At 41.0% G+C, this 15,196-nt stretch overlaps 1 protein-coding gene across 6 annotated transcripts in view; it reads right to left on the reverse strand.

The window, feature by feature from the left end:
• Positions 1–15,196, reverse strand: part of myrf (myelin regulatory factor) — a 42,546-nt gene that overhangs the window by 25,593 nt on the left and 1,757 nt on the right. The window contains exon 1 of one of the 6 annotated variants that reach the window (XM_072718295.1): positions 6,807–7,015. The exons of the other annotated variants lie outside the window; for them this stretch is intronic. Coding sequence (XP_072574396.1) covers positions 6,807–6,825 — 19 coding nt within the window. The 5' untranslated portion in view covers positions 6,826–7,015. Of the gene's footprint in view, positions 1–6,806; positions 7,016–15,196 lie in introns of those variants that run through there. 6 annotated transcript variants of the gene reach the window in all.

Consider the following 15,196-nt stretch of genomic DNA (forward strand, 5'->3'; position numbering starts at 1 on the left):
AACGACACATAAAGTATCACAGGCCAAGGAAAAAGCTAAAGTTATACCTGCCTATTGACAAATGCCAATAAGAGAATTCATATTTGCTTCATGCTCTATAGGAATGTCACACGCAGCAAGACAAACCATTATAACTTACACACTTAATATATAAAAACATGTGGCAGCAGGTGGCAGAGTGATTAAGGACATATGCTACATTTAAGCTTAATTGTCCCAGTTAAACACCACACTGTGGCTTTGGATAAAATGTAAATGTCAAACAGAACTGGATAAGAACTGAATTATGGTCTGAACAGGCAGAGGGAGGGGGGCAGCACGGAGAGAGGCAGAGAGCATGGCAGGAGACTGGAGGGGTACACTGGGTGGGCCCCTCTGCTCCCCCACCTCTCGGGGAGATTAAGCTCCTATCTAGCTAGGAATGCTAAGAATCCACGTGTTTGTGTTGGAGAAACGGCCTGCCTCTTTCTGTCTGTCTCTTTTTGCCCCTTCCTCCATCTTGCTTAAATAATTAGAAAAATAATTCTATTTCCATGTCCATTTCACTGCATCAGGGTTAGGACAGTGCTGATTTGGAAATTCCTTGATGTTTGACCAAGTGTGCCTTTCGCATCATCATCATCATCATCATCATCATCATCTAACCTCCTCTTATCTCTACAGACCAGCCCATCAATGAACCAGAATGAAGATAGTAAAGTACAGAACACTCCTTCCCAACTTCGAGGTGCCTTGCAGTTTGTTACAGGAAACCTTGTCTTCTAGCTGTCCAATAAGTTGTCGCGGTTTGCTCTAGTCCAGTCCACACAGTTCCCCACAGAAGCTTCTACAGCAAATGGCGTCCAACCAAACAGGACTGGGGGAGGGGTCTCCATCTCCATGGCTGGTGCTGCTGACGTCCACGGACGAGCGGTTATGGATGGATGGACTGACTAGTGGAGCACCAGACTGTCATGCAGGTGTCGAAAAAAAGACCCCCTCAATAAATTCTCGTTCACTGGGGCTGTAATACACAAGCATTCCTGTTTAAAATACAGAAATACAGAATACAACAGGCTTAACCACACTGCTAAGTCTTACATTTTCTGGAGTCCTGATTAAGAGCTTTGTAGTTGCTTTATGTCTGTTCCCATTGATCCACTTGCAGATCTGACTCAGATTCAGTACCCAAGTGGATAATTAAATTAATCGCTAACCATCCATATCCATAACAATGGTAGAATAGGCTGCCCTGTAGAAGATGCCGTGGAGGAATGCATTAGGGTGAGAGATCTAGCGAAGGAAAAATTAGGGGCCAGGCATGGTCACTCTTTAACAAGATCCAGATGTTACCTCCACCCAAATGGGTAGAATGCTTGAGACGAGCTACCAGGGCTGATAAGAAGGAGAGAGCAAGAACGAGAGAGAGAGGGAGGGACAAGGAGTGGCAGAGGTAAAAGATGAGGAACGCTGGTACGATATAACCAAAAACCCTAATAATAGAGTCAATTTAAAAATTAAGTCAAAGTCAGAGTTATTGTCATCTACAGCTGTATGATGTATATGTCATATCCTTCTCGTTGGTCACAGCAATAAACAGAATATAAATATGCAAGACATTTAAACATGACATATTAAGACATGGACATAAGACAGTTTATGGTGATATCGACTGATATGACATGTTGCTTAAAGTCATGATACTTCTCTTTGAGATCATAAGAGGCGTCATAAATGTGCTATAAAAGAGGAGGGTACAATTTCAAGTTCACATCTGAAAGGTGCTTTGCTGATCAAAATAAGGATGGACAACCAATCCTTTCTTCTGTCTCTGTCTCACTCTCTCTCTCTCCCTCCGTCCAGCTGTGTGGGCCAGCTCACAGTGCATTGATTGTCAGCACAAGTTGGATACAGACTGCCCTTATGAGAGACAGTGAGGGGTCAGAGTGTTGTGGGCAACCTTTTCAATGCCCGATTTGTCTTGAATGTGACAAAGTAAAACAAACACATGCACGCCCACGCACACACACAGAGCCACTGACACACACATCCACACACACGCACACACACACACACACACACACAGTAGCACATCTGGGTGTACGCAGTGTACCAGCGCAGAACAAGCACACAGAGAAATGCATACGTGTAGTATCTGATTCCCACTGATTCAGTCCACGCTGTTTGGAAATGTTTCTTAAAATCACTTTTAAATCATTCATTATGCAACTTTTTAAACTTTCTTTGACTAGTTCTATTACCCCTTACTTGATATTAAATAGTAAAAAAATACAATACACTGTAGGGATACATCCTTAAGAAACCTTAAGACATGTATTGTATAAGTAATACGTATTTTAGTTTTTATTAGAAATAAATCGAAAGAGATCTTTCGCCTGTCGTTGTAATAAATGCTGAAAATTGATTACGTGGTTCGGCGGGATACCTGGTACTGAACCCATGAACTCTTAAGTTACACACAATCAAATTAACTACACATATTGAAAATATCCATAAATCAAGTTACACATACCACAGTTTTAAAAAGATTACATTTTGACCTCACGAATTCGGAATGCGATCCAACCATTCGCTCCTATAACCGTGCGTTCGCAATTAAAAATCACAAATAGGACAGTGTGGGTATCTTGTAGGCGTATGTTGTTTGCAAGCATTTACACCTATGTGATAATTAAGGTGATCGACATCTTATATTTTCAGTGTTTTACCACAACATTTTTAAAGTAATCGAAAACTATTTGGTGAGTAGCCTATATTACTTATAGTTATGCCGCAATACAAACTCTATGAGTAAAATAAGATTTCAGTCGGTTTTGCCCACCCTCCACTTCATCAAAATTTTAAGTTAAGCATAAAAATCAGAATAATTAAAGCAAAATTTTGCTACCTACCATTTTCCTTTATATTACGATCCTAAATAAATCAATATCAATAAACACAAACAATGGGAAATCACCACAATTAATAACTAAATTTGCCTCCTGATATTTCCGATAAAAACGCGATTTATTAATTTTTCCACGTGATTTATCGCTCACATGAATTGTTTCACAGTTTATAATATTAAACGCACTAGCACCGACACGCAGGTTTATTCGTTGTTAATTTTAGAACTAAATAATGATACGAATATATGCATGGATTCAATTTGAGCGAATATGCGTAATTTCATGCAAAATTGTTTTTACTGCTTTGAAGTCCTAGCATCGCTTTAATGTTTAACCGTAGCTGCAGTGACAGCAAACAATCTTTGTCAGCTTTCTTACCTCAATTTTTTATAATAAATAGGCTCAATAAAGTACATTGTATTATATTTTGATGTAGACTGTTAACTATTTGACTAACAAGAATTTCTGTTTGCTGAAGGCCTGTATTCCCGGTTTAAAAAATCAATAACAATCTACGAAACCTGGAAGTAATTTGTAGCATTGTATCTGGAAGTAATTTGTAGCATTGTATGACTTTTTGTTGCAATGATAATTCAATGACGACTAGTAATAAGTTAATTATTTATTAAGTTAATACTAATAACAGTTGACAGTTAGATATGAAAGAAGCAAAATAAGACAATAAACACGAAGGATGTATGTTAAGAGGATTCCTAAGTACAGGTTCACCTGTTAAAGGAACACATCAGTGACGAAAATAGCTTAATACTATTAATACTACATATTTTCGTACGGATTTAAAGCCTGTTTACTGCAAGGTGCATTTTGTTTTATGGAGAGACTTTTTGGGCAAATTTCCTGAAAGATACTACTAAAGACTGGGCAGTGTCACATTATTGCACCAAATATGCAAGACATATTTGATAGTATTATACTGGAAAAAGAATAAACGCAGGATTTAGGCAAGATAACAAACCTGACAGTACAACTCTGAATTTATGGAAAGTGGGGACAATGAATATGCGATTGTGTAGCGCATTTTCTGGATCTTCCAGCTTTTAAAGTTATTTCGTTTTGGTTAAAGTTTTTTTTTTTTAGCGTGATGGCTAAGTTTAATATTTTCAATTCAATCGTTTAATAATATCTGAAAAAATATTTACTTTGTTTGTTTGATTGCTATTTATGCAAAGTAACAGGCATTTAGCTGGCTATAGTATTTCTCAAATATCCACTTTCCGCTGAGCGTGACCGAATTACGCTTGACACATGTAGCCTACTTAAATCAGAAATATGGTGATGTTTACATTTGTACTGTGAATTCCCATTTATTTTTCACTTAGCAAATATTTACTAGATAACAAAAATACAAAAAAGAATCAGTTAAAAACTGATTAAAAAAACATATTTTTATTTTTCTTGCTCTAAGCAGGTTAAAAGTAATGAGATTATTTGCCTATATTTCCATAATGTCTGTATGTTGCAATTCTTCGACGTTTTTTACAATGTCACTAAAGATCTTATATACAGCACACTTAAATCATACAGAACTGACGGATCAGTTATTGTATAAACATGCAAGCATGCCGATTTTTCGTCATACTTTCTGCTACTGTATGTTGTTACTTTCGCAAAACGATAAAGAAAAAGTATATAAATTTAATACAGTCATGTACAGTGACAACGCGGACGCTCATGAGTTTCCATTTCCACTGCTAAAATTTCTCCTAATTTTACCAAAGGGCTGCTTGTAATTTTTGACGTCACTGTGAAACGTAAGTATGTGCGCATACTAATGACATCACACCAGTATGAACTATACACATAGGTCCGAATAGCTGATATGAAATTGTTGTTAAAAACAATATCAATAATAACAATTGATTGCCTCATGCCACCCAGTGTGTCCCCTTTCTCATGCCCTGTGCTTCCTGGAGTAGGCTGTAAAGTTTCCTTAACTCTATACTGGATAAACCCATTATGGATGGATGGATGGATAAAGCCCCCTTTAAGATCCTCTTTAGAAAAAGAGCAACAAAGCTGTGACAGTCTTTAATGTGTCTGTGTTCAGACAAGCTGCACATCACTGCCTCTCATGTTTGGGTTACTTCCGCTTTCTACTCTTTAGTTCAAATATCTTGCTAGAATTCCAATATTAATTCTGCAAGAATGTGATGTTTATTGATCAGATTTGATTCAACCAGGGTTGAGGATGTCCAAATCTGTTCCTAGGCAGCTTACAGTGCAAGGCACAACACACCCTGGAATGAATTCTAGCCAATCACAGTCACACAGGCATGAATATGTGAGGATGTAAGTCTGCTGTTCAACATACATGTGATTGAACTTTTGCATGGGGGGGTCAGAGCACCCCAGGCCACTCACAGACACAGAGGCCGAGAATCAAGGAGGTATATTATAACAACAAAAGCTACTGACTCACCATGCCGCCAAACATCTATTGTATTCTAGAGACTGTAACATTATTCTGGAAATTCCAATATGAGCAGGTTAATTTAAACAATGGTCTTCTGCCTTATTAACAAGTGAGCAATTACGACTCCCTACTACTAATTCCCCAGTAAATAGAAGATGGAATCTATTTACCCTAATAAGCCTCCTGCTTCCTACAGGTCACTTTTAATCTGATTTCAGCTAAACCTTATATTGGGTATCAAACCATTTAATTAGACAAATATAATTCATGAAAAAATCTCATTAAGCTGAGTATGAGTTCATTTTCATTCCACACATTAGATATTTTTACTAAAAGCGATTCACAATAAGTACATTGCCTTTTGTGTTCCTTCAAGGATGGACTTCATAGCTATTCATCTCATTCACTCACAGCTTCTCTTCCAACTAATCAACAACATTACTGACTGTATTTTCACAGCAACTTTATATATAAGACATTCCACACACTGCTATTATAGGATTTTTATACTGAAAGTGTGTTGTTTAGCTGTTTGGTCTATTTTAATAAATTGCATGTAATTTCATGTGGGGGAATTTGTGTATCAGTGAGTGTTCAAGTGTTCATGGGCCTCGCGTCCATGTCCCTGTGTTAATGATTAATGCTGCTCTCCCGCTTCCACACTACAGTGGAGCAAAGTCTGCCATGTTATCAGATGGCAAACACAGCGCAGTGTGTGCACACAGGCACACAGACACACAGAGTTAGAAACAGACACCTTCCTATATTTGCATTCACACAAAGACACGGCAAACACAGACATTATGCTTCGTCACCACAGCGCTGCGAGAACTTGCCACATCACCCCATCAGAGCATAATATCAAGAAAAAAACACCTCACGTCTACCTTTCGGGTTATCTCAGCAGAATCACTCAAAAAAGCTTATTCCGAAGCACTCGTTTGAAAGAATAAAGATCAGGAATCAAGCCCTTGACCTTGAGGCTACCAAGGCAGTGTCCGAACGGCTACTCCAACAGTCCTCCAGTACCAAACTTAGCTCCAGCACGGGTCAGTCCCATAGTTAACAAAGTTTGCTTGAAGCCAGACATGACCCATTTCATAATTTAAGAAACAGACCCTGACTGTTCTGTAGCGCCATGCTTGTCTCGCTCCTGTACATTACATATACATACGTTTCACTCACAACTCTCCCCAACGACATCATATTTCACATTCTCTCTTAACCACACAAATATCCAGTACTGTGCACAGAGCATATTCAGTTAACTAAAATGGTCCTGTTTTTTCCCAGAGACATATTTTCAATATGGTGTACAGCTACAATAAATACTCACATATGAAAAGTAGACAGACACAGAACCAAAGAGAGGGACACAGGACTAAAGATAGTTACACCCCGTTTACAGACAGATTTCTACTGATACATAATATAAACAGTGACACAGAAATGAAGACAAAAATGGGAACAGACATTGAGTTTACCTGCTCGTAACCACAGCATGTTGAACTTCACCAAAATATATAAAATGATCAACCCTTTCTGTCTTTTACATCTTCTCCCCAGTTAGCTCTCTGCTTTAGAATAAAGTGGAGTGTATTCAAGCCCGTGAATGTGTATGTGTGTGCGCTGTAATGAGGATTATGCCGTGATCATGAGACAGGGCTGTACCAGTCCACAACACACTACTTTCATCTCGCACCAGCACCATGAACACTGCTGGACCAGGCTAAGGATTATTAAAAAAAAAAACCAGAGAGCCAGGTCTGGGCCAAAGGATACGCAAACTAGGGCATGAAAAAGGAGAAACCGGCCAATGGGAAATGAATCAGGGGTAGCAGAGAGGAAAAGGATTGTGGCATCAGCAAGGAGACTGAAAACACCTCTATTTTCCCAGCTATTTTCTGTTCATAGCTACCTTCCCCCTCCGCTGGGATGTGTCAAATAGCTATTCCTGGCTTTCTGTACTTATTACCCATCACTGGGAATCTGTCCTAAAATAAACGTACAGTAACTTCCATAATATTGTTTATTTACTCTTAAAATACCCAATGTCTAGAGCTGCTTTGGAGACAACAAAAATGTATTCATTTATGTATACATTTTGTTTATTACTCCTAGTTTAATGCACAGCTTTTAGTATTTATCAGGTTTTTTTTAACATTGTACATATTTCCTCCTTGTGTGCTGAGGAGGTTATGTCTTCTGGACCCTCCTGCTAATGATGCACTTGTCCCCCTGAGGGAAAGATGTTTACCTGACAAGTATCCTCAGAACGGCCTCCCTAACAGCAGCCTGACACTGCGCAATACAAGCATTCCATATATCCATTTTGGTCCAATTAAAAGTGTTTTTGTTACATAGTAAGTTCAGAATGTGCTGAATGATAAACTGGCCAATGCAGCAAAAGGGACGGGGATCGGTTCTGTTTTGTTTAGGTAAGTAAATGCCTTGGGCATTGATGTCAGATCAAGAAAAGATAAAATAGTAAGATGCAATAACTTCAATGCCAACTACAATTAAATGCTGCTATTCAACATTCAAATGATGCTATAATGGGCAATGTGTGATTGGTGGCCTTTCTGCTGCTATTTGGTTGCCCAAAGCGTGTTAAAATATGTTGCAGTTAAAATTTCCCTCCTTCTGATATGACTGATATAAAACAAAGGAGTATCAAATAAAACTGATGCAGGCTTAATTGCTTCTGACATAAAACCAGCAGCGCATCACACTAAATAAAGCACCATGCTTTGCCAACACCCACAGTACGTCATGCCCTTCAGCGAACTCACAAGGCGTACAGAGTGTACAGAGGTTGCACACACCTGGCTGAGCAAACACAATGCATTCCAGTCAATGAATTCGGTGGCTACAGTATAACGATGCACTATTGGCCAATCCTACCTGCACACCGGGAGTGTTGGGTCCCAATCAAGTTCTCAGAGTCATAATCCCATGGGAACACGTGCTGCAGTTCAGTGGAGGACCTCTGACCCAGCTGTAGCAGGCTGAAGTTAGGCCTGCCAGTGTCAGGCCCACTAATACTGTGTGCTGCTTCTCATATTTACCTGATGTGTTGACCATGTCCAGACAACAGTTAGAAATAAACTGTTTCTGAGGGAGCACATCTTTGTGCACAGGTATATTTGACATTGTGGGGACTAAATGTTCTACAATGTAATGAAAACCTTGTGGGGACATTTTTCTGATCCCCACAATGGGAAACTCAATTTTATCAAAATCTGTGACTGCAATCAAAAAGCTAAAAATGCCAAATGTCTTGTATTTTGTGTGGTTACTCGTGGTTAAAGTTTGGGCTGGGTACGGGTTAAGGTTGTCAGAGTCAGGATTTGTGTTATGCCGCTAGAAATGGACGGTCCCCACAAAGATATAAATACAAGCATATGTGTGTGTGTGTTTCTTTGCCTCTGTCCTGCATCCCCCCCCCCCACACACACACCCTGGCACCCTAAGTCAGCTTGTCTCCTCTCTTTCACTCTCATCCAGTCTGCACAATATCACACTAATGGAGCCCCAGACTGGGACCTGGAACAAGACAGACTTCGGATTCGCCACTGGATGTTTAAATGGCTGCTGTGGTATGTCAGGAATCTGAGGCGCATGTTGGTGTGTGTGGATGTGTCGGAGAGTGTGTGCGTGGAGAGTGTGTGCATGGATGTGTCGGAGAGTGTGTGCGTGGAGAGTGTGTGCATGGATGTGTCGGAGAGTGTGTGCGTGGAGAGTGTGTGCATGGATGTGTTCGGAGAGTGTGTGCGTGGAGAGTGTGTGCGTGGAGAGTGTGTGCGTGGATGTGTTGGAGAGTGTGTGCGTGGATGTGTCGGAGAGTGTGTGCGTGGAGAGTGTGTGCGTGGATGTGTTGGAGAGTGTGTGTGTGGAGAGTGTGTGTGTGGATGTGTCGGAGAGTGTGTGCGTGGAGAGTGTGTGCGTGGATGTGTCGGAGAGTGTGTGCGTGGAGAGTGTGTGTGTGGATGTGTCGGAGAGTGTGTGTGTGGATGTGACGGAGAGTGTGTGTGTGGGTTGGTCAGTGCGTGTGTATCTGTGCCTGTATAATTATCTTTAACTGAACTGTGGTCAAGTTTTGTCAAGAAACAGTTTGTCTTTCCTTGCCATTTCCCAAATAATGCCAACCCAAGAAAACAGGCAGATTGAAACTCCCTGAGATCCTGCTCCGAACTTATTTCTACCTTAAAACATATGATCTTATTAAATTCCCAGTCCTTGTCGGGAAAGTTACATTTGGTTACTGCATGTTGCAATCTGTCACCCTGGTTTTGCTTTACAGACACACTGACAGGCAAAGACTTGTTGATTACCTGATGTTCCGAGTCACAAATCTACAATTGTATATAATCAGTTTGGTCATAAAATGTGATGAGATTTTACACACATCAGTGCCCAGCAAGCAGCCAACTACAGCCTTATAATACAGAGACTCAACCCCAGCAAGCAGCCAACTACAGCCTTATAATACAGAGACTCAACCCCAGCACTCATCACAAGATGAGCACAGCATCACAATTGCTCATGTCCACTAAAAAAACTTGCTGTTGAACTTCAATAACATACACTGTTACTTAGCACCGCAAGTGCTGACTTTGATCTGCATTAAAGAATGGGGGGGGGGGGGGGTTGTTTTATCAGTTCTCTCCTTTCCCTGGAAAACCACTGGAATGGAAGCAAGTGTTGCATTGATGGAATCTCTAGACAGTCCAGCCAAAAGAACATGCTGGAATCAGTGATGCTGGCCAAAAGAGTGACTTAATGAGCAGACTTATTTGTTCTTATAGTGATTAGAAGTTAAATTCATTTGTTAGTAACACTGTGTTTTCATGACAAAAGGCGTGGCACACTTCAATCAGTCCATTTTATCAGCCTGCCTCTTGTTGGCTACCTGCTTATAGACATGAACTGAATAATACAGGACACAGTGGAGTATTTCCTTCAGAATGACCACAGACATCATTCATCCTGGCACTCAGCATAGGTAGAGTGTATTTGATTACATTTGTAGTAACTGATTTTGTTGGCCAGCCAAGTGCACTCACTGTGATAGGGAGATATAAAATGTACATTTTTCAACAAGCAGCCGGTTTTATTTTTGTAGATGTTTTCCCCATGTTCGGGTGGTTTCCTTCCACAGTCTAAAAACAAAGTTGGTGAGTTGGTATCTCTACTTCTCACATAGTGTGCGTGTCCTTTGATGGACTGGCATCCTGTCCAGGGAGTATCTCTGCCTTATGCTCTATGCTGCTCTGGATATACTTCAGGCTTCCCCATGACCCAATACTGGCTAAGTAATTAAAATGTGGATGGATGGATGGATGGATGGATGCAGGGGTGGAACTACTAGCCAACTGGGATAGTTCCGTAAAAAATGTAGACCAACATATTTATTGTTTTACCAGCCAGTTGGGGTAACACATTACATAAAGGGGCATAAATAATGTAGTTATAAACTATTACTTACTAAGTTACTAAGTTACTTGTGCCCCCTCAGGTGAGGTGTCGCCACCAGTGGTCTAGTGTTCAGTGTTTTGTACTCACCCTTAGTCTGAATTTACTCACCTCGAGTGAGCAGATGAGCTTAATTTCCAGCCCTGGGTGAGTGAATGGATGGATGGATTTTAACTTGATCTCAAGAGTTTGAATTTATAACCATCTTCACCTTTGACAATAGTTTGTGCATTAATTATTAGCCGAAAGATGAATTTTTAATAAATGCACAACACTTACAGTACTGTTTTAACAAAAGAGGAAATGAATCACAGTTTTAGAAAAGCAGAATTTTATGAGGACTGAAAGTGAAATCTAGCTACAAAACCATACAAAGCCATGCCAATTATTAAGGCGTAGAGAAAATTACTAAATAAATATATACTAAATATTTTTTGTCTACTACATATCTGTTTTCCAAAGTAGTGAATATCGCAAGAAGAGTAATCATAAAATTCTACAGCTGCTTAATTTGTATATCACTACTTTATATTAATGTTTCTCAAAAAATGTATTAACTAATCATGAGTGACAGTTCCCTGGGTTAAGCCCATAGCTTCCTGGATAGGCTCCAAACACCCAGGAGCCTTCATGGGATAAGCAGGTATAGATGATGGAGGGATGGATGGATAGATGGATGGATGAGCAACAGTTTATTTAGAGCAACAGTTTATTTAATCACCAGCAGTGATTACATCCCAGGAAGCATTTTTAGAGCATAAAATAAACCGTGAACAGGACAGCAATCCATCACGAGACACAAACAGACAATAACACTGAATCCCTAAGAGCAATTTAGACTTACCTGAACAACATGCTTTCTCTATTTTCGACGCATGAATAAAACACACAGAGAGAACACAGAAACCCTCTTCACATACTTACACCCATAATCCTGGAGGCGTGACAGTGCTACCTACACAGGACCTCAGCATACATGCTAATTTGTGCCATAAACGTGATGCTGGCAGGTTAGCCTCAAACTACTGCTTTTCCACCGTACTTAGCAAGTCGGTTATGACAAGGCATCATCTGACGGGACCCTCACAGGCACATACTGTACGCGTGTAAGGAAGCTGACACAACATACATATCAGGTAGCTGCTTTCAAGGGCCTCTTTTATATAAAAAAAATACATTTTGCTTATTAAAATTGGTTCAATCTCACACAGAGAGAGGGGAACAGAAGCTTGTCAGGGTGAAATGTGAGTTTAAAACCTTTAGCACAGAATATGAACTGCGTGAGGGCCGGGGGTGAGCAGTTTCCAAAGATTAAACAGTTCATTTGGCACAAAGAGTTCCTTTGCTCAACACTTTTGGAAAACCACAGCTACATACTATGTGATGCCAATAAACATAGGAGGCTGTCTCATAATCCACCCTGGCAATGTCAGACTACACCACCGTCACAAACAAAGTGCAGTGTGATATAACACATTACAGCTGGAAGACGAAATAGAGAACTTAGAACATGGCATACAGTAATGAAGTTGGAGGATAAGACAAGCAAGGGAGAAATAAAGTAAACAGTACAGGGAATACAGGGCATGAGATGCCGGAAGAGCAACAATCCAGGTCTGTAATGGAGGAAGAGGACAAAAAATGGCACATGCCAAGTATTAGATTTTGATTAATATAAATGTGAATAGTAGCTGATAGCTTTTATATGAGTAAATGAGTGTAACCCTCTGCACATCATCTCCACATGCTGTCTCTCCTCCCCTCTGCACATCATCTCCACCTGCCGTCTCTCCTCCCCTTTGCACATCATCTCCACATTCTGTCTCTCCTCCCCTCTGTACATCATCTGCACATGCTGTCTGTCCTCCTCTCTGTACATCATCTCCACATGCTGTCTCTGCTCCTCTCTGTACATCATTTCCACATGCTGTCTCTCCTCCCCTCTGCACATCATCTCCACATGCTGTCTCTCCTCCCCTCTGAACATCATCTCCACCTGCCGTCTCTCCTCCCCTTTGCACATCATCTCCACAGGCTGTCTCTGCTCCTCTCTGTACATCATTTCCACATGCTGTCTCTCCTCCCCTCTGCACATCATCTCCACATGTCATCTCTCCTCCCCTCTGCACATCATCTCCACATGCTGTCTCTCCTCCCCTCTGCACATCATCTCCACCTGCCGTCTCTCCTCCCCTTTGCACATCATCTCCACATGCTGTCTCATCTCCCCTCCGTACATCATCTCCACATACTGTCTGTCCTCCTCTCTGTACATCATCTCCAAGTGCTGTCTCTGCTCCTCTCTGTACATCATTTCCACATGCTGTCTCTCCTCCCCTCTGCACATCATCTCCACATGACGTCTCTCCTTCCCTCTGCACATCATCTCCACATGCTGTCTCTTCTCCCCTCTGTACATCATCTCCACATGCTGTCTGTCCTCCTCTCTGTACATCATCTCCACATACTGTCTCTCCTCCCCTCTGCACATCATCTCCACATGCCATCTCTCCTTCCCTCTGCACATCATCTCCACATGCTGTCTGTCCTCCTCTCTGTACATCATCTCCACATGCCGTCTCTCCTCCTCTCTGCACATCATCTCCACATACTGTCTGTCATCCCCTCTGCACATCACCCCCACATGCTGTCTCTCCTCCTTACAGGTCCATATTCCCTCCCCCCTTTACATCAGCTACATACACATTAAGCCAGGGGTGGCCAATCTTATCCGCAAAGGGCCGGTGTGTTTGCAGGTTTTTGGGATAACCTGTAGGTCAGCTGTTCAAACCCAGGTGTGAGGACTCTTCAGCAAATCAGTCCTCTAATTAGTAATATAATTAGGGAGTTGCATCGAAAACCCGCATACACACCGGATAAGATTGGCCACCCCTGCATTAAGCAATGCAAGAAAATTTCACAATAAAACATTAACCACAAAAACTGCATAAGAATGATTAGAAAACACAATGTTTTAGTTATCTTTCTGTCCTCAGCTATGGTTTATCTTGATTTTGTCAAGTTAAAGTCTTTATTTGTCATATGCAGAGTACGGCCGACTCATCCGTACTATGAAATGCTTGTGGTGAAGCTCAGAGAATCGCACATAACATCACACATACAAGACTTGTTTCCCACAAGAATATAAATAAGCAGAAGGGAATGGGGAGATAGGTAAACAAGTAAATAAATAAGATAAATACACACAGGAATAAGCCAGGAATAAATAAAACAGATCTTGTAAAAATAGTGAGAAAACCCAGTTAGCAGCATCATTGTGAGGTGGCTGTCAATATAATAAAATGACAAGTGCAGCAGTCTATGTTACTGACAGTATTTAGTGAGAATATAGTACAAAGTGAAAAGAGACTGGCAGCATTATACAGTGTTGGAGTTGAATAATCTGACGGCCTGTGTGATCTTCTCTCTATACATGATTTCCTCAGCAATACCCTATCCAGCTGAGATTTGACATCTGTTCTGCCAAACTAGAATTAATTCCCAGACGAAAACACAACAAACGCTCATTTCAAGGTAACATAATTCATACACATACAGCTAAGGTAATGTCAGCAAGGTCTATTCCAGGACAGAGTAATCAATTCCTATCTGTAATTTGCCTGAATGCAGAGTTCTATAGTGTCTACAGTACCTAATAAGTTTCTACTAAATACCAAAACTAAAATATTGTTTCACACGATCTAACATGACTATTAGGTGTAAATGATGCTGCTTATAATGACGGGGAGCATGGAAGCCATATCTGTGCTTTTAGCTACTTAAAAATGTAATGATTAATATTTTCTGTGGAGCATAAATATTTACACAGCTATGGTGGCTCAGGAGCTACTGTAAATGAATTCAGCAGTAACTACAAACCAGACATAGCACTAGAACAAAATGTAAATGCGCTATATGAAAGAGAGGCAGGACTGCATGTCAAAGGACTGAACTAGCATGTGGACAGCAATGGAACAGAACAGTAACGCCCCCAAGGTGTGAGACCCACACTGGGGAAAGTCTCTTTTTGCTTACCCAATCTCGAGACAGGTGAGAGGACACACAGCACAGGGTCAGCCAGTGTGCAGCACCCCCCCTTTAACTGGGGGTAAAGAGCCTTAGTCAAGGGCCCAGCAGCCGAATGAGTCTGCCAGACCCAGGATTCGAACCAGCCACAATCTGATCACAGGTACTAAGCCCGATATCACTGAACCACATCTCACTTCCCATTATAGAAGCACGACTGATTACAGGTCTCAATCAGTCACATTTACTTGGTGTGAGAGCCACTGAAACTCTGTGGTTGTTATGGACACAAACATCGTCTGACATCCTTGAGCATGTTGCGCAGGGCAGACTGGCCAGGATTAGCCAGATAATGGAATAAACGCCAATAGCA

The sequence above is a fragment of the Paramormyrops kingsleyae genome, chromosome 11 (assembly GCF_048594095.1).
Source record: "Paramormyrops kingsleyae isolate MSU_618 chromosome 11, PKINGS_0.4, whole genome shotgun sequence".
Classification (NCBI taxonomy): domain Eukaryota; kingdom Metazoa; phylum Chordata; class Actinopteri; order Osteoglossiformes; family Mormyridae; genus Paramormyrops; species Paramormyrops kingsleyae.